Raw genomic sequence first — 22,925 nt, forward strand, 5'->3', positions numbered from 1 at the left:
AAGGCTTGTGGTTTGAGGCGGAATTGGCATGAGGGAAAAGGGAGAGGAGAGGAACATACCATTGCTGTCCCCATGGGGGTCGGGGTGGTTGTGTGCTGCAGCTCCTATGACTTGTGGGCCGATGATCTCCTGGACTCATTGTTTCAGGTCAGTGAGGGGCCTCAGGTCTGTCCTTTCTTGCTCCTGTCTATTGTGTGCCAGTTTGGCCTGCAAGAAAAAAAAGCCTTTAAGTGACTGTGCAGCACATGTGGTTGTCACGTGCATACCGTAGTTGAATAGCTGTAAATGTAGGCAAGTGTTGAGATGTGGATGTGACTTTTAGCAGTTGAACACATTTTGTGTGCGAGTGCTGGGATGTGGCATTTGAGAGTCTCTACAAATAATTGTGTTGACATTGTGGCATGCAGAGGTTGTGGAAGAAAGTACTCACACTGACCACCGAGTGACGTCATTGCATCACTGTCCTGTCCAGCACGCTCCTGGAAGACACATATTGTGCTACATCCCTCCATAGACGCCCGTAGGTGGCTAGCATTGGCCTCCTACCAGTCTCAGGGAACATAGTCGCCTCTCCACCGCCTCCACAAGTGCCTGAAGGGCATCATCGCTAAAGTGCATGGCGCGCAGACTTCGTACCTGAGCAGCCATGTTGCTCCTTCAACACCAACAGCAAAGATGGAATGGTGAGTTTGAGGTTGTGTGGCATCATAGCCCCTCCCCTTAAAGGTCCAGTTGGAGCCAGCATGTCTGATGAGTCTGGACACGAGCACAGCTGAAATTGATTGGCGCTAAAGGTAGGGCTGTGCTTGGCGATACTATCGCCCTAAGACGTGTGCAGCACTTGATTTGGTGCTACAATCCCCTCTTAGAGCGGTAAAAATCAATTTTCCAATTGCCCGTGCTAAATTTTCCAATTGCTCAGCGCTAAATTTAACGCCCAGGCGATGTTAGCGCCTCAAAATGATCGATAATCAATTTCCCCCCATATATTTGAAATGATTATCCTTAATATTAAATCACGCCATGGCCTTGCACTCCCCGTAACCTCCTCTCGCTACACTACTTCCTCCAAACTCTCCATTCCTTTGACATCAGCCTCTTGTGCATCCATCACTCCCTCCCTTTGCCCCATCATTGTAACTTCTGCTGCATGGGTCCCACTGTCTGAAATTCTCTACCTCTCCATCTTCCTATTCCCTTTAAGGCCCTCCTTAAAACTTGGCCACCTCCTAAATCTCTGTTGACTCAGTGCCTGTTTTCCTCACACCTCTGAAGCACCGGAGAATGTTTTAATATTTTAATGGCGTTTTATAAATGTTAAATAAAAATTGCTAGCTAATGCTGTTGTTTTGGTTTTTTTATGTAACACTAGCTTTTATTGTGAATTTGTATTGTTAAGGAAAATGTGTTCTGTCCCAATAAAGCCAAACTGGTTTATAATCCCAGAGCCAAAAGTGCCACTGGAGGTTCATATTTCCAGAAGGCATTGCTGCCCTGGAAGGCCCATCTAGTGCAATCTATTAGCCATGAGAATCTTCTTATCAGCTTTTTACTGATGTGGGGAACCTGTAAACCCATGATGAGATGCATACACTTGCATACATGTCAAGTGCTGAGCTTCAATGTCCTAAAGTCCGCAGGGCTGAGCATCACAGCTTAGTTGCTCAGAAGCACTTGCCCAGAACCTCCACAGCTAACCCAGCAAAATTTACAGGGTCAGGGGTCAGCTTCTTCATTTCCATGGCAATGGCAGGTGTCAGTGCCACTAGGGATGTATTTTGGGTGCCCAACTGCTGAAGGGACCATAGAGTTTAGCTGAACACTGGTGATCCAGGTGATGTCATGGTGACAATCTGCACCCAGCAACACCCTTAGTATGGGGCCTGCTTTAAAATATATATTTTTAATTATTATTATTTTCTTTGCGGGTCTAGGCTAAGATCCCAGGCTGGGTCCTCACACGGACTATTGGTGAGTCAGGCGTATCTTTGTTCAACCTACGGTGGGTCCCTTTGATGGTTAGAGACGCAGGAACCCAAATGTAAGGTTTGCCCACCCCAAAACTTGTTCTGTACTGCATTGATGGTGAAGTTCCACCCTCAAAAGGCCAATTAGAAACTCCAATGCAAGGCCCATCATACCTGGCATAATTTACAGCCCTTCCGGTGGACTCATGTCAAAGTTATGGTGGGAATGTGCTGGCAGGACTGGATTTTCACACACCATTTGTCTGTTGTATTGTCACATCCAAGCTGTATATTCATGTCACATGTATTGCCCTAACTGCACTGCAATAATAATGTACTCTCTGTTGATTCATGTGCTCTGTTCAGGAGTGCAGAGGCCACGGCTGGAATCTTCCCAGCCCTGCAAGTGTGGATTTGGAAGTGGGCCCACTGTCAAAATGGCCCTGATTGACAGCGGGTCAGGATCTCACTCGGAACCCACCTCCATGTGAATTTCTCACCTGTCAGATCTGCATTCGGATAGCAGTCCGTCAGCAAGGGGCAGGACAAGTAATTAACATTATTAAAAGGTATTAAATTGCTAGTTAAGAGGTTTAAAAGCAGGCATTTACAATTTTACCAACCTTTTGACAGGTTTGCCGTCCCTCGTGTTTCACGCCAGGTTCTCAGTACTCTATTGCTTTGGCTAGTTGACAGCTGCAGAAGTGGTATAAAAGCTACCATTTCACAGCTGTTCACTTTCCAATGTCAGAAGCTGAAGCTTTCAGGTTTTGGAAGAGACTTTTGAGCTGTATGCACTTTGGAAGTGCTTGCAGTGAACTCTCTATTCACTGTCACCTCTTTGGAGCAATCTCTCTCATCATTGACATGTCAGGGGAGCTTGGGGTGTGGGTTCGAATCCACACTCCCCTGAGGTTCTGTACGTGCGATTTATGAGGGTGGGTGAGTAACGAGGCACCAGACACAGTGGGTAAGAGTACAAAATGGCTAATGTTGTTTATTTAGAATAGTAAACACAAAGATAGAGGGCATAGGAAGAGGTCGTAAATAACAGTAATGGCACAATCTCACTCAACAACACGAAAAATTCTCGCGACAGGGAAGGGGAAGATAAGAGGTTGAAACATTCCACCCACACACAACCCCACCTCCCACTTCCACCCTTCTTACCAATTCCTATCCTAAATTGAGTCTGTGAGGGGGTTTGGGCGATACTCACAATCCTATCAACTCAGGGGTTCTGGGGGCATTTATTTCAGCCCGGGGTCCCTCTGGGGCGGGTTTTAAGTTGTTGGTCGGTTCGGTTTTCCTCCTCGATGTTGTGTCGGTTTCTTCTAATTACCTCTCGGTTGGCTCCTAAGCAAAAAAGCTGCTGGAGTTAAGCATTCCTTCCCCAGAGCGAGGGCCTGTCAAGAGCTGACTCAACTCGCCTTTAACTCAGCTCAACCACAACGAAAACTGACTCCCATCTTCTTAACTCAACCCTACAACTCAATGCAAAAAGCTGACTCCAACCTCCAACCTCCTTGTGTGTTTTTGCAGCTTTTCTCATAGTCCGTTCATCTTCACGCCAAAACTGCATGCCATTGTCTTGGGTCTTCCATGAATAAAATGGGGTGTGAATGGCAGTTCGATGTGTATCGATCTGTCTGGAATGGGAGATTAGCCACACCTCCTGTATCCTGTCACTCGCTGATGGGGTGAATGAAGATGATTGTTCACTATCTCGACAGAGGTGCCACTCTGTCTGGGCTGGCCAAAATGATTGCATCAGACCTGTGGGCCTTTGCTTAATTATTCAAATTGATACCCTTTGTGTTGCCTTGTGTATTACTGGGGAGATTTTGCCTGGACATGTTGCCTCTTCTGTGAGGGTTTTACACGAAAAGCTGGAGAAATGTTGTTTTAAAAATATAAAGTTGGCTTGTATCCATTTTCCTGGAAGAACCGAATATACACTCTTCCCCCTTACGGTAGCTGGCTTATCCCCCGTCCGGTTCCGTGCCCCTACAACACTGTCTGTTACTGTACAGGGTGGCCAGAGTCCCATCATCCTCTGCAGTTTACAGGCTGTTGGCTGCAGTTGGTCATTTTAAACATGGTATCTTCCCATTCTCCCTGCCACATGTCTCCGTGGTTGGTTTTGCAGAACCTTACAGTCCCCCGTTAAAACACTCTGTCTCAGGGTGTTTTCAAAATGTGAAGCAAAACCTTTTCCCTCTCACAGAGCCAATCTTGCCCAAATCTTACCTAAACCCACGATAAAACATTAAAATACACCAATGGTATTCATACATTTGGAATCAATACAATACTGAAAATGTAAAAATGCTTCTCAACCAATACCCTTCACCAAAATCATAATAGTACATAGTATCACACATCATAGTATTACAGATAGGGAGGTTGGACCTTTTACAAGGTACAGACTTTTCTTCACAGTGCAATACATTCGGCTCGTACAATCAGTCCCGTCATACTGCATAGATTTTGCTAGCCCTCCCTTTTCGTTTGGCCTTTGACTTGGCCTCCCGTATAGCTTTCTCAATTTTTAAATGACGGCCCTTTCTCCTAAGCTGGCAGCGGATCGGCAGCAAATCAGCTACGATCATCAGCTGTGCCGCTACCAGGGCGTGAGAGAGGATGCGGTCCCAGGCCGGGACCTCTATGTCCAACCCCCAATCCCACCAGGGCCTTGAATTTAAGTCAGCTAACTGGGCTCACAATTTTACTGTTTTTTTTTGTTGTAGGGTGAAATAACGTTTCTGGGAATTTTGTGCTGCTTTGAACAGATCTGTCAGGTGCTCTGGTAAAAATGGAATGTGGTATCTGAAATGTGCTACATAATTGTCCATGCTATTAATCATTGATGCACCGGTGTTGAAACCGGTAAAAACATAATTCCAGATCCCTCTTCTGTGTATTTTTTGGTTTGACGTTGTCTTTGGGTTGTAGACGGTACAGCAAAGTTCAGTCAGGGCTGTGGGCAGGGGCTGTCTGGGGCGTGCGCTTAACTCGGTGGCGTGGATGGAGCTGGGATGGCTTACTATGCATGCGACCATGCTCCGATCCCATCCCATCCCCTCCCCTTCATCCTGCCACTGTCGGGTGAATGCTATGGAGATGCCTGCTGGACATATCTTCTCTGATCCCCACACACACTCCTAACTCCGCCTCCCACCATTTATCCCAACACACACTCACTCCCCTCTGAGTGCCCGTGATGGTCAAATAGCCAAAATCGAGCTCGTAGAATGTCCTGAACATTTCTCAAAGGAGAGCTGTTTCTCGAAGGTGCTGTTGTCGAGTCTCTCCCAATCTGCAGCCGGGTTTCCCATGTCCTTGCTCAGCTTCCTGAGCCACCACCACCTTCCCACTGGGATGTGCCCCTTACAGGTCAGGCGAACCCTCTTCCCAACCACTACCCTAACCCGGGATGCGGTCACCTCAATGCTGGGGCAGGAGACTGATGCTTCCCCATACGTGACCCCGGGGTGGTTGGAGTATCTCGTGGAATTGGACCCCAACCACCCTGGCCACCTTCCCCTGTGGGTATATATTGCGGTCCCCTCTACCCCTGGTGTCCCTTCTCCTGTGGTGACAGTCGGTGCCTGCCCCCTGAGCATCCAAAAATAATAGCTTCTTCAGTCTCTCCCCGGTAGCCGATGCACATTCTGATGTAGGTGCACAGGAGCAGGATTTTCCTCATCTCTGGCTCCTCTTCTGAAAGACAAAACCTCATTTGGTTCAAAAACCCTGAGCCCCCTGGCTCATCCCTCCCCCTTTTTCCACTCTGTCGACACCTCACAGTACCCCTGCACGGGTTTAAACTGTGTGTGCCTATCGGTCTGGCCACAAATCGCAATTTTACTGTGGAAGTCAAGGGGTTTCAACTAATAAACACTTGAAACAACAAACAAACCTTACACAAAAGAGGAGTGAGAGAAAAAAAATAAGTCCAGGCTCCCTATCCCATTGGCTCAAAAGCCTCACTGTTATACTCCCTATATTGCAGAGGCCACCTGAGCCCCACTACACTAGAGAAAACTTATATATATATCTGTACACACCGACTGCTTTTCTTTTTAACCTGCTTGCCACCCTTCCCGGGTGGCTGTGCTAATCCCTGGGACGCTCCTTGGTTTTCCTTTTATGCGGGGGAATGTAGGAGGGAGACCACCTCTCCTTTGGCCTCTTGGGCCGGACCGACCTCTGCAGCCCCTCTGTCACCCCGTCAAGGTGTCCCCTGAGCTTCAGGTGGTGCTTTCTGGGCTGGTACAGCCCCTCATCCCCTCCAGGGATGGCTCACTGCCCTCGGGAGCAACGAAAATTCCCCCGGCAGGCTCCTCACTGCCGGGGACTCTCGTATCATCTGGGGGCTTTGGGTTGTACAAGGGTTCCACCCGAAACCACTCGCAGCTGATACTCTCACAGCGTTTCCTCAGTTCTTCTAGGGACCACTCACTACTGGGACCTGCCGCTACCCTTTCTCCTGCAGGCTCTGGGCTGTCTGCAACAAAGGCTAGGCTATCCCCGACAGGCTCCTCACTGTCGGCGGCCCCTTCCTCCGGTACAACCCCTTCCCTGTCAGGAGACTCTCGTTCTTCCAGGGACCACTCACTGCTGGGACCCGCCGCAACTATCTCGCTTGCAGGCTCTGGGTTGTCCGCACCGAAGGCTAGGCTAGCCCCGACAGGCTCCTCACTGTCGGCGGCCCCTGTCTCCGGTACAATCCCTTCCTCATCAGGAGACCTTGGCAGCGGGGTCACGTCCAGTGACTGGCTGCCTGCCCTGCGCAGCCCTTTTCCCCTAGTGCCTCTCGGGAAAGTAAAGCAGGCTGCTAGGGACGGTGGCACCCTTGGCTGCGGAGTCTGAGCAGATCTCCTAACGGGTGGAGGTGAGTCCTCGTCCCATATGTAAGGTGGGAATCCCCCTTCCTGTGGGCCCCAAATCTGTGGGTAGTTTGTACCTGTGAACAACTCACTGTTCCTTGTGGTGGGATCGGTGGGACTGCAGTGGTGTGCTGGGGGCCTGGGCTTCCCGTCAGGATTATCCCTCCGGGCTGCCCTTTCCCACAAGGTTTTGCCTTGTTGGGGTTAAACAGTTTACATTGGTTAATGTGAAACCATTTAACCCGGCGGGGCATCTTGACCGCGTATACCATGGGGCTTGCCTTGTCGACAATGCTGTAAGGCCCCATGTATAGTGGCTCAAAGACTCCCACCCTGGCAAAGTTGCGGACCATGACCTCGTTCCCCACCTGCCACTCGTGGTGTTTGCTCGGTTCCAGCAGCAATCGGTTGGTCTGATGCTGCTTCCCCATGTTAGTGGCTGCCTGCCAGTGAATCTGCTTGAGGTGCTCCAACAGACTCTTGGTAAAGCTGATAGAGAATTCAAACAAGCAGGCTGTGAGAAAGCACAGACCCTCAGTCAGAGCTGCTATGTGAGTGGGAGCATGTTGCATTAAGTCATCAATCAACTTGACATTTCAGGACCTTTGGCAGCGAGCCAATTAAAGGTTAACAGAATATCAATTGAGCCAATAAGGTCAAAGAAGGCGAGTTCTTTTCTGTAAATTGATCAGGTATAAAAACAGCCATGTTTTGCCATGTGTCTCAGAAGGACAAAGGCCTGGCTTAAAGCCAAGAGCTTGTTGCAGCTGCCAGAATAAAGTTACGTTAAACCTACAACCGGTGTTCGCATTTCATTGAAAATTAAGAGATCTAACAAAAGCAGTCCCTATTCACCTCGATTACCTGAGCTTTCGTCAGGACCGGGGCAAGTACATGGGTGGGGGTTTGCATAGCTCTTCCAGTCATGAGAGCTCGTATGGGGAATACCCCATGCTTTTCGACTGGCTGGCCCGGATCCCCATCAAAACCAGGGGCAACCGCTCCAGCCACCTCTGCGGGGAATCCCCAGTCTCCTTCCTGAGTTTTTCTTTCAAGGTCCTATTCATACGCTCCACTAGCCCCAAGGACTGGGGGTTGTAGGCGACGTGTCACTTCCCCTCAATCCCCAGCACCTTAAGGGTTGCCTGCATGACCTGTCCCGTGAAGTGGCTCCCCCGGTCGGACTCCACGTACTGTGGAAGTCCCCACCTGGAGAACACCTCCCTAACCAATATCCTGGCGGTCCCCGCTGCTGTGGCTGTTCGGCAAGGGAAGACTTCAACCCACTTTGTGAAAGTGTCCACCAAAATCAAACAGTACCGGTACCCTCCCTTAGCCACAGGTAGGGGCCCTATGTAATCGATTTGTATTGATTGTATGGTCCCTCTATCCTCCTTGCGTGTCCTAGAGACACCTTTCTTTTCTGGGGATCTGGATTATTGGTTGCACAGACAAGACAGTTCACTCAAAATTCACGAGTGTCTTCCTGGAGCTGGGGCCACCACCCGACCTGTTCCACCCATTGCCAGGTGACCTCCGGTCCGGGGTGTCCAGATCCAGGGCCTGCATGGGCCAGCTGAAGGAACTCCCTCTGGTGCTGCTGGGGCACTATCCACTGCTCTCCTTTAAACAACATCTTCTGCCTAACATGGATGCCTGTGCCTCCGTACGGTCCTTCGACCTTTTCTCCCGCAGTCAGCTTGTCCATGACGGACTTGAGGACGGGATCTCGTGCCTGTACCTGCTGGAGGTCCGGGGCTAAAGCCACCTCTGCGCTCCCTTGTGCCCCTATCCACCCTGGATAGCTGCTATGGGGCCTGCCTCGAGCGGGTTCCACTTGGTTCCCGTTCGGGCTCCCTCTTTGGCCAGTTGATCTGCCTTTTGGTTCCCTGCAGCCCTGGGCTCATGTTTGTAATGGGCCTTTACTTTGTGAATGCAAATGTCTGCCCCGGTCCCTACTGCCTGCATGATGTGCTGCAGTAGGGGTTTTATGGCCATGGACTTACCGTCTGCAGATGTATACCCACGACGGGACCAGATGGCTTGGTGCTCCATGCAGGCATTGCAGGTGAACATACTATCTGAACAGATAGTATAAGGCCGTGGGAATTCATCGGGGTGGGTGACTACATACATGACTGCCGACAGTTCAGCATGCTGGGCGCTCATGGTGGTTGGGAGCTTTATGGCCCTGGCAATGCCTGCCTGGGGATCGTAAATCCCGCACCCTGTGAGCCTTTCCCCCGCTACCACCATGCTGGACCCGTCAACATAGATCTCCCGGTCGTCCCAGACCCCCTCAACGGAGCAACGGTGGGCTTTCCCGGGGTACAGCATGTTGGCTGCCAGTCGGGGCTCACACATCCCTTTTACTCTCAAATCCATCTGTGAGAGCAGGAGGGTCCAGCGAGCAATGCGTGCGCTGCTCACTGTCCCATCCTTAATTCTCCCATCCAGCAGCATCTGAGTGGGGGTGTGATCAGTGAGGATGGTGATTGGGGACACTCCTGTAAACACCTGCGACCACTTCACAGCCCAGTGGGTGGCCAGCAGGTGCCTTTCACAGTTTGAGTAACCCCTCTCAACCTCAGTGAGGACCCTGGAGGAGTAGGCCACCGGCCTCAGCTGGCCGTGCTGCTGTTGCATCAGCACAGCACTTAAGCTATCCCCGCTGGCTGCTACCTCCAGGAAAAATTCCTCGCCCTCATCGACCGCTCCCAGGGCCGGAGCTTTCTGCAGCTCTCCCTTGAGGTGGGTAAATGCTGCATCACAGTCCTCATCCCACTCCCACTCCACGCCTTTGCGCGGGAGCCGGAGTAGGGGTGCTGCAATGGCTGCGTAATCCTCAATGAAGTCCCAGCAGTAACCGGTCAGACCCAGGAACGACCTCACCCCTGTAACTGTAGTCAGAGCCAGTAACTCCTGAACTGCCCTCCTCTTAGCCTCATCAATGGCTCTCTCCCCTGTCCGCACAGTCAGCCCCAGGAATTTTACCTCTGTCTGACCGATCTGTGCTTTCTTAGGGTTTACTTTAAAACCCTCCTCATGCAGCAGTCCCAACAGCTCTGCCAGCAGGGACCATGCTCTTCCTCCAAATCGGAGAATAGCAGCAAGTCGTCCACATACTGGACTAGCTGTCTGGGTCTGCTGAACTCTTTCAGGCAGTTGGCCATACATTGATGAAAAATGCTCGGGAAGCCCTGGGGAAGACAGTTCCAGGTATATTGCTGTCCTTTGAATGTAAAGGCGAATTTGTACTGGTCCTCCCACCGCAGCGGGATGGACCAGAACCCATTCGAGATGTCCAGCACCGTAAAGACGGCTGCGGGCGCGGGGATGGCTGTGACTAGGTCGGCTACGGCTGCCACTGTGCGCGTACAGGCAGGGATATTTTTATTGAGGACTCGGTAGTCCACCATGGCCCTCCAAGAATTGTCCGTTTTCCTAACCGGCCAAAGTGGAGAGTTCACATGTGTGGCTATTGGTCACAACACTCCCTGTCTGACTAGAGATCCCAATGCGACCTCTAGGTCTGCTTCAGCCTCCCTGGGAAAATTATACTGCTTCTGGGGCTTAGACATGGGGTCCCCATCTACTCTGACCTCGACACCATTTACCCGTCCACAGTCATGCTTATGCCTGGCAAATGCTGCCAGGTTGGCCCGCACAAACGCCTGATAGATCATCGGGGTGCCGTCTACCAGAGCGCCGAGGTCATATCCCTCCTTCGGCTTTACAGTGCAGAGGGAACCCTTCCCCTGCTTCCCCTGGATGACTGCTGTACTTTCCCCCTCCCCGGTGTCAGCTGTGCCCCACAGACAGTGGTTCCTCAGGTCTACCAGAATTTTCTGGCCGCTGAGGAAATCTGCCCCTAGGATCCTTTACCCACTCCCTCCCACGGCAGAAGGACACACTTCCACATGGTGTGGAGGGTGCCTATGTGTATCTGCAGTGGTTTGGAGAAGAAGCCCTTGCGTTCTTCTCCAGTGAAACTGGTTAGGCAGTAGGGGATCCCACTGGATAGGGGTGAGGTGGTCAGGTCGTCTACATGAACCAGGATGCACGAGGCCCCTGTGTCCAGCAGATACTCCCCCCGGACCCCCTCAACCCCCATCATGACACGTGGTCTGCTCCACGCATCATAGGTGACCGGGCAGAGGTACACGGGTTTCTTGGGGTCTAGTCATTGGGGGGTGTTGGTCTGGGCCTGAAGGAATTCGCCCCCGGTCACAGCTGCGACCTTCCCAGTCTGGGTAAAGAGTGCCTGCAGAGCCGCGAGGAGACCCTCGAGTGGGGCGGCAGGGCTGGGCACAGCTCGCGGCCGTGGGGACTGGGGCTGAGGTTGGGGCCTGTGGACCTCTCTTTTTCTGCCTCGGATCCTGGCATTCCCTCCTCATGTGCCCTGTCTTCCCGCACCCGTAGCAAACCCCCTCTCTGTCTGCCGGCCAATTCCCTTCTTGCCTCCACTCTCTCTTATCAGAGCCGGGGCGGATCTCACACACCTTCCCCTTGGTGGGTTTCTCCCCACCCCCCCGATTCTGCCGTCGCGAAAAGAGAGGGTCAGCTGCCTCAGCACTGTCCCCTCTGTGGCTTGGGGGTCTCTGAAATCGAACCACAGGTTGGCCTGGGCACGCAACTCCGGTAGGCTGTTTGCCACCAGTGCACGCAGCCAGCGACCACGTCGGTGTGCATCCAGCTGGGTTCTGTCCAAATTCCCCCCCACTGGTTTCCTCATACACTGGCCACAGTCGATCAGTGAATGCCTGGGGGGGTCTCCCCAGGTCTCTGGACAGTGGCCTGTACCCGGTCGAACGGACAGCCATCGTTCAACCGCATGGCCTCCAGGATATCCTCCTGGAGAGCGGCCACTGTTCGCTGACCCCTCTTGCTCTCAGCAGAGAGAGCCTGACACAGGGCTGTGTCCAGTGAGAACAGCAGCAGTTTTCTCTGTTCGGCCTCATCGCAGTAATTTATGTCTCCTACCTGCTCTACTTCCATAAAGTGAACAGAGGAGTCTCCTTTTCGGGTAAGTTTATTCACATGGGCCACCATCTGCCGCAGCTGGGTCACACTGTGGGGAAGCACGTATTGGTTCTGTAGGGGACCCTCAGCCTGACCCACTGCGGGTGGTCCGAATCTACTCTGCCTGATGGGGCACATTGGGGCTGGTCCCGAAGGTTTAGATTCCAGCATTTCACCCTGCCTCTCCTCCGGGATCCCCAATGGGGCTGTGGGAGAGGGCCTGTAGGATTCTTCCTCCCTATCCTCCTCCCCACAGCCTGTTTCACTATGCTCCCCCTTCCGCACCTCAGCTGGGCTGATAAGGCACACCACTCCTTTACTGGGTGCCTTGCTTTCAGCCCAGCCAAGGGCTTTTGCCTCAGCTAGGGCCAGAGCTTTGGTGTCAGGCCGGGTGGGGATTCGAGTCTCGGGCACTACCAGAGCTTTTGCTCCGGCTAGAATAAGGGCTGCTTTGGCTTCAGCCAGAGCCAGGGTGAGCCAATCAATTTGTTCCTGAAAGGAACGATGATCCGCCTCTGCCCTGCTGTGGCACGCCTGAAACGCAGCTTGTAGCTGGAGACTCTTACCCTCTCCCAACCTTCCCTGGTTCTAAGCCTGGGCAAGTTCCTCCTGCAGTCCCCTGACGTAACCTTTTCCCTCAGTTACCTGGGACTGAAGGTACTCCCTGTGGTTGCGATAGCTTTCTCCATCTCTCTCTCGTTCCTGCCTCTCCCACTTTAAATCCTGATCCAGCTTTTCCCTTTCTTTGCTGGTCTTTTCCACTGATCTTTTATGATCTTTACTCTGGGTCCACCTGGCTGCTGCATCCTCAGGCCATTCACCCCTCAGCAGCGCCTGCACTCACTTCCTTGAGCAGTTTATCCTTGCTGTTACATACCTAGCAATCCTACCCTCCATTTTATACTACTCTCCACCAAGACCTACTGTCTCTTCACCTTCATTCAATGCACGTCCTGCCGCGGTCACCATTGTAAGGGGCGCTTGGGGTGTGGGTTCGAATCCACACTCCCCTGAGGTTCTGTACGGACGATTTATGAGGATGGGTGAGCACCAGACACAGTGGGTAAGAGTACAAAATGGCTAATGTTGTTTATTTAGAAAAGTAAACACAAAGAGAGAGGGCATAGGAAGAGGTCATAAATAGCAGTAATGGCACAATCTCACTCAACAACACGAAAAATTCTCGCAACAGGGAAGGGGAAAATAAGAGGTTAAAACATTCCACCCACACACAACCCACCTCCCACTTCCACCCTTCTTACCAATTCCTATCCTAAATTGAGTCTGTGAGGGGGTTTGGGCGATACTCACAATCCTATCAACTCCGGGGTTCTGGGGGCACTTATTTCAGCTCGGGGTCCCTCTGGGGTGGGTTTTACGTTGTTGGTCGGTTGGGTTTTCCTCCTCGATGTTGTGTCGGTTTCTTTTATTTGCCTCTCGGTTGGCTCCTAAGCAAAAAAGCTGCTGGAGTTAAGCACACCTTCCCCAGAGCGAGGGCCTGTCAAGAGCTGACTCAACTCCCCTTTAACTCAACTCAACCACAACGAAAACTGACTCCCACCTTCTTAACTCAACCCTACAACTCAGTGCAAAAAGCTGACTCCAACCTCCAAGTGTGTTTTTGCAGCTTATCTTATAGTCCGTTCATCTTCGCGCCAAAACTGCATGCCATTGTCTTGGGTCTTCCATGAATAAAATGGGGTGTGAATGGCACTTCGATGTGTATCGATCTGTCTGGAATGGAAGATTAGCCACACCTCCTGTATCCTGTCACTCGCTGATGGGGTGAATGATGATTGTTCACTATCTCGACAGAGGTGCCACTCTGTCTGGGCTGGCCAAAATGATTGCATCAGACCTGTGGGCCTTTGTTTAATTATTCAAACTGATACCCTTTGTGTTGCCTTGTGTGTTACTGGGGTGATTTTGCCTGGACATGTTGCCTCTTGTGTGAGGGTTTTACACAAAAAGCTGGAGAAATGTAGTTTTAAAAATATAAAATTGGCTTGTATCCATTTTCCTGGAAGAACCGAATGTACACTCTTCCGCCTTACGGTAGCTGGCTTATCCCCCGTCCGGTTCTGTGCCCCTGCAACACTGTCTGTTACTGTACAGCGTGGCCAGAGTTCCATCATCCTCCACGGTTTACAGGCTGTTGGCTGCAGTTGGTCATTTTAAACATGGCATCTTCCCATTCTCCCTGCCACGTCTCCGTGGTTGGTTTTGCAGAACCTTACAGACAGGGCATTTCTGTCATCTCAAACTTACCTGCCATCTATTCCAGCAGCATCGGTGCCCTTGAATAAATCTCACCTTGACACTTACAGTCCCACCACAATCAGCCCAAACACTATCACTAAACACACCAGCATCACTACCAACACCAACCTTCTCCACAATCACCTGATGCTGCACAGGACACAGGGCATCAGCACTCAACCACATTGCTTCCCGGGAGGCCAGTGATGGCCTCACCATAGCCACATTTACTTCACTTCATGCTGTACATTCTGACTGCCCCATGATGCTCCAGGTTGGCACCACCCCACACCAGTTCTGCAAAGCGTCCCTGCAATGTTCAACCCATTCCTTTCACTCATCACCATTGTGAGAACCCTCGAGAAGATGCACGGTCACTTGCTCTTACCATTCCAAGCACCAACAGAAATCAGCCTCCCGCATTACTTAAGATAGTGAATTAGAGGGGTCTGTACTGAGTGATTGCAAGGTATAAGCCAGCAGGTGGTGAAGCCAAGGACAGTCCAGGAAAGAACTCAGCACAATGCTAGCTCACTTCCTAGCTCTGCTGAAGAGAACATAGATAGAGGAGGGAATTACCATTTTTTTGCTTTACATTCTCTTACAGCCTCTCCATTAAAAAAATTCTATAAAGTTTACCTGCAGTTTTTGAAATTTGACCTCTAGCTTTGCTTCTAATAATTTTTAAAACTCGGCAAAAACTGCGACAAGCTGAAGAAAAATATTCCATCAGTGCACCTAACTGAACAGTACTGATGTATCCTGGGTTGCACTTCAAAAGTACTGAGGTTGTGAAAGTGCAAATACAAGTTATTTTGTATTCAGATTGTCCAGTTACAGCGTATCAAATTTATGTAGAAATTTCCATTATAAATACGGGCACAGGAATTTATAATGGAAATAGCTGACTCAAAGAATGTTCCAGACTTCTGAAACTCGAAAGACAGACAAAAACTGCAACCTTAAAACAGTGCCTTGTAACTTTATGGAACCAACTAAGCCATTACCTGGCATTTCTCACCAGGATCCTGCAAGCTAGATGCTCACAGATTTGCTTGGTCTTTATAGGTGTGTGAATTACTTGAGTTAGGGATGAGAGTGAGCAACCCTCAAATTAGCTCATACTTCTCCAAGTTCTCAGTCAGTCACTCTGTCCCTGGTGATAGATTCCAGTAATGTTCCCACAACTGATGTTAAACTGACAGGTCTGTTGTTTACTGGTTTCTGCTTCGCTCCCTTCTTAAATAATGCAGTGACAGTTGCAAGTTTCCAATCCAAAAGTCACAATTACCAAATCGAGAGATTTAAAATTAATCCAAAAGCACAAAAATCGGGACCCGATTTAGATTCGAAGTAAGTTACATTTTTTTATTTTACCCCCAGGTACACAAAGTTGTAGTGCCACGGAGGTCTCAATGTCCAAGTACAATTCTACCAGCCAAATGCTGCCTCCTTCAAAGACTGCTTGTTGACGATGATTACTGGTGGGACTAGGTTACTACATTCTGCAAGACATTTAACACATTTACTATTAAAAAAATTATAAATGTGATAAAAAAACTTATCTAGAATAAATTTCAATAGCATTATATTTTGACTGCTCAAAAAACTAGACATTCTTCAACATAGTTAGTATCAATACACTATTTGCCACAAACATCTAGTATTTTGTACACAAAGTTTTATCATATCAATCATGTCAACAATATAATTACACATTTTTTCACAGAGAATAACTGCTCTGAAGATGCATGTATCAGCAATTTATACCCTGCAGTTCCAAAGGTTGTAATTGCAAAGTGATTCAGTCACTGTACATAATACTCTTGGTGCCATTCAAGAGGTTAACTGGAACTGATTATTTTGGGGGGTGTGGGTGTACAACAGTTAAGATGAAACTTCCTGACACCTTGGCCCATGTGTATAATTTTCACGTTTGCTTTAGTGGAGCTGGGATATTTGCAGATGCTTGTTCAAGATAGGCCAACGGTCCTTGAGCCAGGTCAGCTGATTTTTTGGGCTGTACATTAATATCTTCCAAGACTTGTTGCCAGTGGCGCAGCTTACTTAGGTGCTTCTGGATCAAGGCCTCCTTTCTCTGTAGCTCATTTTTCAATTCTGAAACATCCTGTAAAACAATATTAAAACAAATTAAGAACCTTTCCCAAAAAAGTGAATTCAATGCTTAGACTTTAAAAAGGCACAATGTGGTCAGAAATTTATAGTTAATAAAATATACATTGAGGCAAAAGTTTCTGAAAAAAACAGTTGAGCAGTGCCAAGCAGTGGAACTGGTAGGTCCATGGCACACATGCCGCTTGCAATTGTTAAGTTAATAGTAGCATTTGGAAAAGTGTAGGCCACCCCACTGAGCAAGGGATGGGGGGAAAATGGATGCAAGAACCAGTGATACAACAGTTAACATAGTTAAGCTACTCGCTGGGTTTTTTGCCTTTGAAAAGTGCAAGAAAGTTCTGCACGAAATATTTTTTTTTAAGAGAAAGAGCAAGAGACACACACAAAGCGCAAGTGCGCACGAGGGAGGGAGACTAAGAGCCCGAGGGAGGGAAACGGTGCGTGCCCCCGAGGGAGGGAGAGAGAAAGAAAAGGAGAATGTACAAAGAGAAAACACACAGGGCAATGATGCAATAAACAAGGGTGCCCCAACTGCAATGTAGAAGTTGTTGCGATCTGACCCCTGAAGCACTATCTATAATAGTCAAATGGTTCCAAAGACCATTGGCATCACACTTTTCCCAACCTGTGTGTAGTCACTCCACCAGTCTGCCACACATTTTCCCTCAGTTGAAGTACTTTGTTGCCTGGAGAACCACAGTAACGGTGAAGCAGGATTTGGACACCAGAATTGATTAATATAGGAACAGGAGTAGGCCATTTAGCCCCTCGAATCTGTTCTGCCATTCAATGAGATCATTGCTGATCTGTGACCTAACTCCATAAACCCACCTTTGCCCCACATCCCTTCATACCTTTGGTTAACAAATATATATCAATCTCAAATTGAAAATTAACAATTGATCTAGCATCGAGTGCTATTTGCAGAAGAGAACTCCAAACTTCTACCACCCTGTGTGTGTAGAAGTGTTTCCTAACTTCACTTCTGAAAGGCCTTGCTCTACCTTTAGGCAATGTCCCCATGTCCTCGACTCCCCAACCAGCGGAAATCGTCTTTCTCTTATCCCCTTAATATCTTGAAACCTTCAATCAAATCACACGTAACCTTCTAAATTCCAGGGACTATCACCCTAGTTTGTGTAATCCCTCCTTGTATTTAATCCTTAGAATCCTGGTATTATTCTGGTAAATATATGCTGCACTCCATCCAAGGCCAATATATCCTTCTTAAGGTGTTGTGCCCAGACACAATCCAACAAGTATTTCTCTTTCATAAAAGATTATATAGGCTAATAAGAAAAGCCAGCACTTCTGCCATCATTTTATATCCAGAAATTAATAACTCCATTCAGCTTTATTGTGGATCCTAGTAATAAAATACCCATGACTCAATCCCCAATTGATTTTTCCGTCGAGACAACTTATCCAGAAAGAGGAAAGAGAAAAGAGAAATATTAAACCACAGAAAATAAAGTCCCTTCACCTCTTTTATGACTTGTTCAGGTTTTTGAACAGCAAGCTGTAGCCTCTTCTGAAGAAAGAAGCACTCCGTTTGTCTGGCAACATCCAAAAACTTTTGAATGCATTGCTCTACACCTGTGGCAAAATAAATGAAGACATTCACAAAAAATATGCCATGTTGTTGGAAATTTCATAATTTGAATCGAAATGCATCTAAATCTGCATCAATAGCAGAACTGAAAAGTGAAAAATGCCATAAGATGGTAATAAGATAAACTTTCTAATAATTTAGTTATCTTTGAGGCTCACACCCTTTTTGCTAGATAAATCTCTTCCATATGCCTCCATTCAAAGCCTGTCCTGCTGTGATATGTTGACCAAGCGAGGAATCAGTGCTTTTCTTGCTCGAGGAAAAGATGTCAAGGAACTGCGACTAGCAAGCAAGCTTCCATACAATCACAATCACTAAGGAGGTGGTACTCAGTAAGATAATGGGACTAAAGGCAAATAAATCCCTTGGACCTGATGGTTTGCATCCTAGGGTCTTAAGAGAAGTAGCAGCAGGGATTGTGGATGCATTGGTTGTAATTTACCAAAATTCCCTGGATTCCGGGGAGGTCCCAGCAGATTGAAAAATTGCAAATGCAAAAAAGGAGGAAAACAAAAAGCAGGAAACTATAGACCAGTTAGCCTAACATCCGTGGTTGGGAAAATGTTGGAGTCCATTATTAAAGAAGCAGTCGCAGGACATTTGCAAAAGCATAATTCGGTCAGGCAGAGTCAGCATGGATTTCTGAAGGGGGTCATGTTTGACAAATTTGCTGGAATTCTTTGAGGATGTAACGAACAGGGTGGATAAAGGGGAACCAGTGGATGTGGTGTATTTGGACTTCCAGAAGGCATTTGACAAGATGCCACATAAAAGGTTACTGCACAAGATAAAAGTTCACAGGGTTGGGGGTAATGTATTAACATGGATAGAGGATTGGCTAGCGAACAGAAAACAGAGAGTAGGGATAAATGGTTCATTCTCGGGTTGGCAATCAGTAACTAGTGGGGTGCTGCAGGGATCAGTGCTGGGACCCCAACTATTTACAATCTATATTAATGACTTGGAAGAAAGAACCGAGTGTAACGTAGCCAAGGTTGCTGACGATACAATTATGGGAGGAAAAGCAATGTGTGAGGAGGACACAAAAAATCTGCAAAAGGACATAGACAGGCTAGGTGAGTGGGCAAAAATTTGGCAGATGGAGTATAATGTTGGAAAGTGTGAGGTCATGCACTTTGGCAGAAAAAAAAAATCAAAAAGCAAGATATTATTTAAATGGAGAAAAATTCCAAAGTGCTGCAGTACAGTGGGACCTGGGGGTACTTGTGCATGAAAACACAAAAGGTTAGTATGCAGGTATAGCAAGTGATCAGGAAGGCCAATGGAATCTTGACCTTTATTGCAAAGGGGATAGAATATAAAAGCAGGGAAGTCTTGCTAGTTATACAGGGTATTGGTGAGGCCACACCTGGAATACTGCACACAGTTTTGGTTTCATTTACGAAAGGATATTCTTGCTTTGGAATCAGTTCGGAGAAGGTTCACTAGGTTGATTCCGGAGATGAGGGGGTTGACTTATGAGGAAAGGTTGAGGAGGTTGGGCCTCTACACATTGGAATTCAGAAGAACGAGAAGTGATCTTATCGAAATGTCTAAGATTACGAGGGGGCTTGACAAGGTGGATGCAGAGAGGATGTTTCCACTGATAGGGGAGACTAGAACTAGGGGGTATAATCTGAGAATAAGGGGCCGCCCATTTAAAATTGAGATAAGGAGGAATTTCTTCTCTCAGTCGGTTGTAAATCTGTGGCATTCGCTGCCTCAGAGAGCTGTGGAAGCCGGGACATTGAATAAATTTAAGACAGAGATAGACAGTTTCTTAACCGATAAGGGATTAAGGGGTAATGGGGAGTGGGCAGGGAAGTGGACCAGAGTCCATGATTGGATCAGCCATGATTGTATTAAATGGCGGAGCAGGCTCGAGGGGCCGTATGGCCTACTCCTGCTCCTATTTCTTATGTTCTTATAAGAAATAGGAGCCGGAGTAGGCCATTTGGCCCCTCGAGTCTGCTCCGCCATTCAATAAGACCATGGCTAATCTGATCATGGACTCAGCTCCACTTCCCTGCCCGCTCCCCATAACCCTTTACTTGCTTATCGCTCAAAAATCTGTCTATCTCCGCCTTAAATATATTCAATGACCCAGCCTCCACAACTCTCTGGGGTAGAGAATTCCATAGATTTGCAACCCTCAGAGGAAATTTCTCCTCATCTCAGTTTTAAATGGGTGGCCCCTTATTCATGGGGCTCGACTTTCCACTTCGATCGCTAGGGCCCAAAAAATGGGCGATGTTCCAGCCTTAGTGATGTTTCAGCTCTCAAGAGCGCCCATTTTTCAGATCACAACTTTTGGCTTTTTTTTCCGGAGATAGCCCAGCGACGTGGATTGGGCCTTAACGATGCGAAATGGGCCCCAGCAATGTGGAAGGCAAAGCGTCTCTAGCAACGGCCTTTCTGCACATGCGTTTTTTTTTGCAAAAGTTGCCCACCATTTGGGAGGTCAGGAGTCATCCAGGCATGCGCAGAAGGCAAAGGGGGTGGCGGGGTGAGGAAGAGAGGAGAGAGAGAGAGAGAGAGAATCAAAAAAAGATGTCCAAGCACGAGTAGCCCGCAGAGAGTGGGCAGGAGGGCAAAACCGTTTTCCGACGAGGCCAACGAGGAAAACGAGGCCCTCGTCCAGGAGGTGCACGCAAGATGGGGCCAATTAACCCAGGGTGCACGTGGGAAACCTCCACCCCGGACATATCGGAAAATTTGGGGCGAGATCGCCGATGTGATGTCCTCGGTGTCCGAGTCGAAGGGATCGGACCAATGCCGCAAAATGTGGAACAGCTTGGTTCCTTAGGCAAGAATAAGTATTAAATGGATTTTAAATTGTAATGATCCACTGAATATGTAAATCTACCAGATTGAAATTAAGCTGGGTATGCTTGCATAGATTCCCTGCTAAGATTTGGACAGGGTTCTGAACCTGCGCCCATTAATTCTAATTTTCGCAGTCTCTTTTTGGGTTACGTTGGTGGATGGGGCATGACTGAGCACTGAGGGGTCTGGTCACCTTCACCCACACTGTCAGTCTCTCCAGCTGCTGTCACTTAGTGACCCAGCCTGGACTGGGGAGAGAGCTGCCCTGGCTCAATGTCTGCCCTGGGACACTTAGGGACATTAACTCCCATCATTGCCGAGCTCACCAGCTGTCCTGATTCCCATCCCCTGCCTCACCCCCCCCAGGGGCCCTTCATGGAGATTGTAGTGGAGATGTTTGTGTCAAGCATTAGATCCCTAACGCGATCTTTGTTATAACCATGCACCAATTGTGGATACAAACCCTATTAGCATATAACATTGGAAACTGTTGTCTTTCCACGATAGTAGCTAATCAATTAGCTTATGCCATGCTCTTGTCACGTTTGCAGAGGAAGATATCCAAGAATTGGGCTAAGCGCAGGTACACAGGAGGAGGCCCTGCCCAGCTCAGTATCCTAACGGACCTTGAGGAACGTGCGGCAGCACTTGTGGGCACCCACGGTCGCTCGGCCACCACCTGTGGTAGTGCAGATCCCTCCCTTACGTCACGTGAGTAATGTGTAAAGCAATGGTAATTCAAAGTAATGAAACGGCATTTCATTATAATATATGAATGATGTCATGTTATGTATGAGGCTTCTGTACTACTCTCAGGTTAACAACTTAAGAACATAAAAGAAATAGGACCAGGAGAAGGCCATCTGGCCCCTCAAACCTGCTCCGCCATTATAAGGTCATGGCTGAATTCCACATAAATGTACTACCATATGATGTAATAATACGTAACGCCTCTCGGTTCCCAATTATTGCAGTACTGTTGTTCCTCCTACGTATGCCAGCGCAGTGCAAGAGTGTGTACCTTCTGTTCTAATAAGCTCAATTGTGTTTTGCAGGTCACCCAGCTCCAGAGACGCAAAGGGAGGCCGCATCTGCACCTGCCCCATTGCAAGTGGTCATAAGAATTAGGAACAGGAGTAGGCCATCTAGCCCCTCGAGCCTGCTCCGCCATTCAACAAGATCATGGCTGATCTGGCTGTGGACTCAGCTCCACTTCCCCGCCTGCTCCCCATAACCCTTAATTCGCTATTGGTTAAAAATCTATCTATCTGTGATTTGAATATTCAATGAGCTAGCCTCAACTGCTTCCTTGGGCAGAGAATTCCACAGATCCACAACCCTCTGGGAGAAGAAATTCTTTCTTAACTCGGTTTTAAATTGGCTCCCCCGTATTTTGAGGCTGTACCCCCTAGTTCTAGTCACCCCGACCAGTGGAAACAACCTCTCTGCCTCTATCTTGTCTATCCCTTTCATTATTTTAAATGTTTCTATAAGATCACCCCTCATCCTTCTGAACTCCAACGAGTAAAAGACCCAGTCTACTCAATCTATCATCATAAGGTAACCCCCTCATCTCCGGAATCAGCCAGGTGCTGAAGAGATCACCAAGCCAGAGGAGGATGATGTTATGGAAACAGAGGAGGATTCCCCTTGCATCCCTGTGAATGTTGTACCTGCGGCCACTTCGTCTTGGAGAGAAGTAGCGGGCCCAAGCGGCTTGCAGCAGGCGACTCCAAGGTGTACAGTGCCCACGCCGACTCCACGGAGGTTGAGTCACCGAGGTCGGCACACACTAAGATGGGCTGATCGCTATGAGGACATGACCACACTGTGCAGGGAGAGCGTCGCTGTAAGTCGCAAGCTCCTCCAGGCGTTTGCTGGGTTGACGGGGAACATTGTCAGGATGTCCGCTCGCATATCGGAGGGTATGGAGCGGATGATTGTGGCAATGGGCCAACAGACCCCGCCATCCATGCCTTGCAGCATGCGATACTGTCAGGAGACGACACTGCACTCCAAGGTACCGTCCCAACAACCGTCAGCACAGATGCGAGTCAGGAGGAAGAACTTCCTTGTGGCTCAGAAGTCAGTTCATCAGAAACGTCTTCTCCTCCTCCACCCCCTGAAAGGATTCTGCCACCGTCACTACCCCCACCACCACCAGCCCTTGAGGTCATCTACTGCAAGTCGTCCTGGTCCGTTACCCGATTA

General features: G+C 48.8%; 1 protein-coding gene across 1 annotated transcript in view; it reads right to left on the bottom strand.

The window, feature by feature from the left end:
- Window positions 1-12,945: 12,945 nt before the first annotated feature.
- LOC139243529 (mediator of RNA polymerase II transcription subunit 28) overlaps window positions 12,946-22,925 on the bottom strand; it is a 30,243-nt gene continuing 20,263 nt past the window's right edge. Inside the window, exons 3-4 of the mRNA XM_070870782.1 lie at window positions 17,760-17,872; window positions 12,946-16,268 (exon numbers count right to left, since the gene is read on the bottom strand). Of these exons, the coding sequence (XP_070726883.1) occupies window positions 16,071-16,268; window positions 17,760-17,872 (311 nt within the window). The 3' untranslated portion in view covers window positions 12,946-16,070. The remainder of the gene's footprint in view (window positions 16,269-17,759; window positions 17,873-22,925) is intronic.

This window comes from Pristiophorus japonicus, chromosome 2 (assembly GCF_044704955.1).
Source record: "Pristiophorus japonicus isolate sPriJap1 chromosome 2, sPriJap1.hap1, whole genome shotgun sequence".
In the NCBI taxonomy this organism is placed as follows: Eukaryota; Metazoa; Chordata; class Chondrichthyes; family Pristiophoridae; genus Pristiophorus; species Pristiophorus japonicus.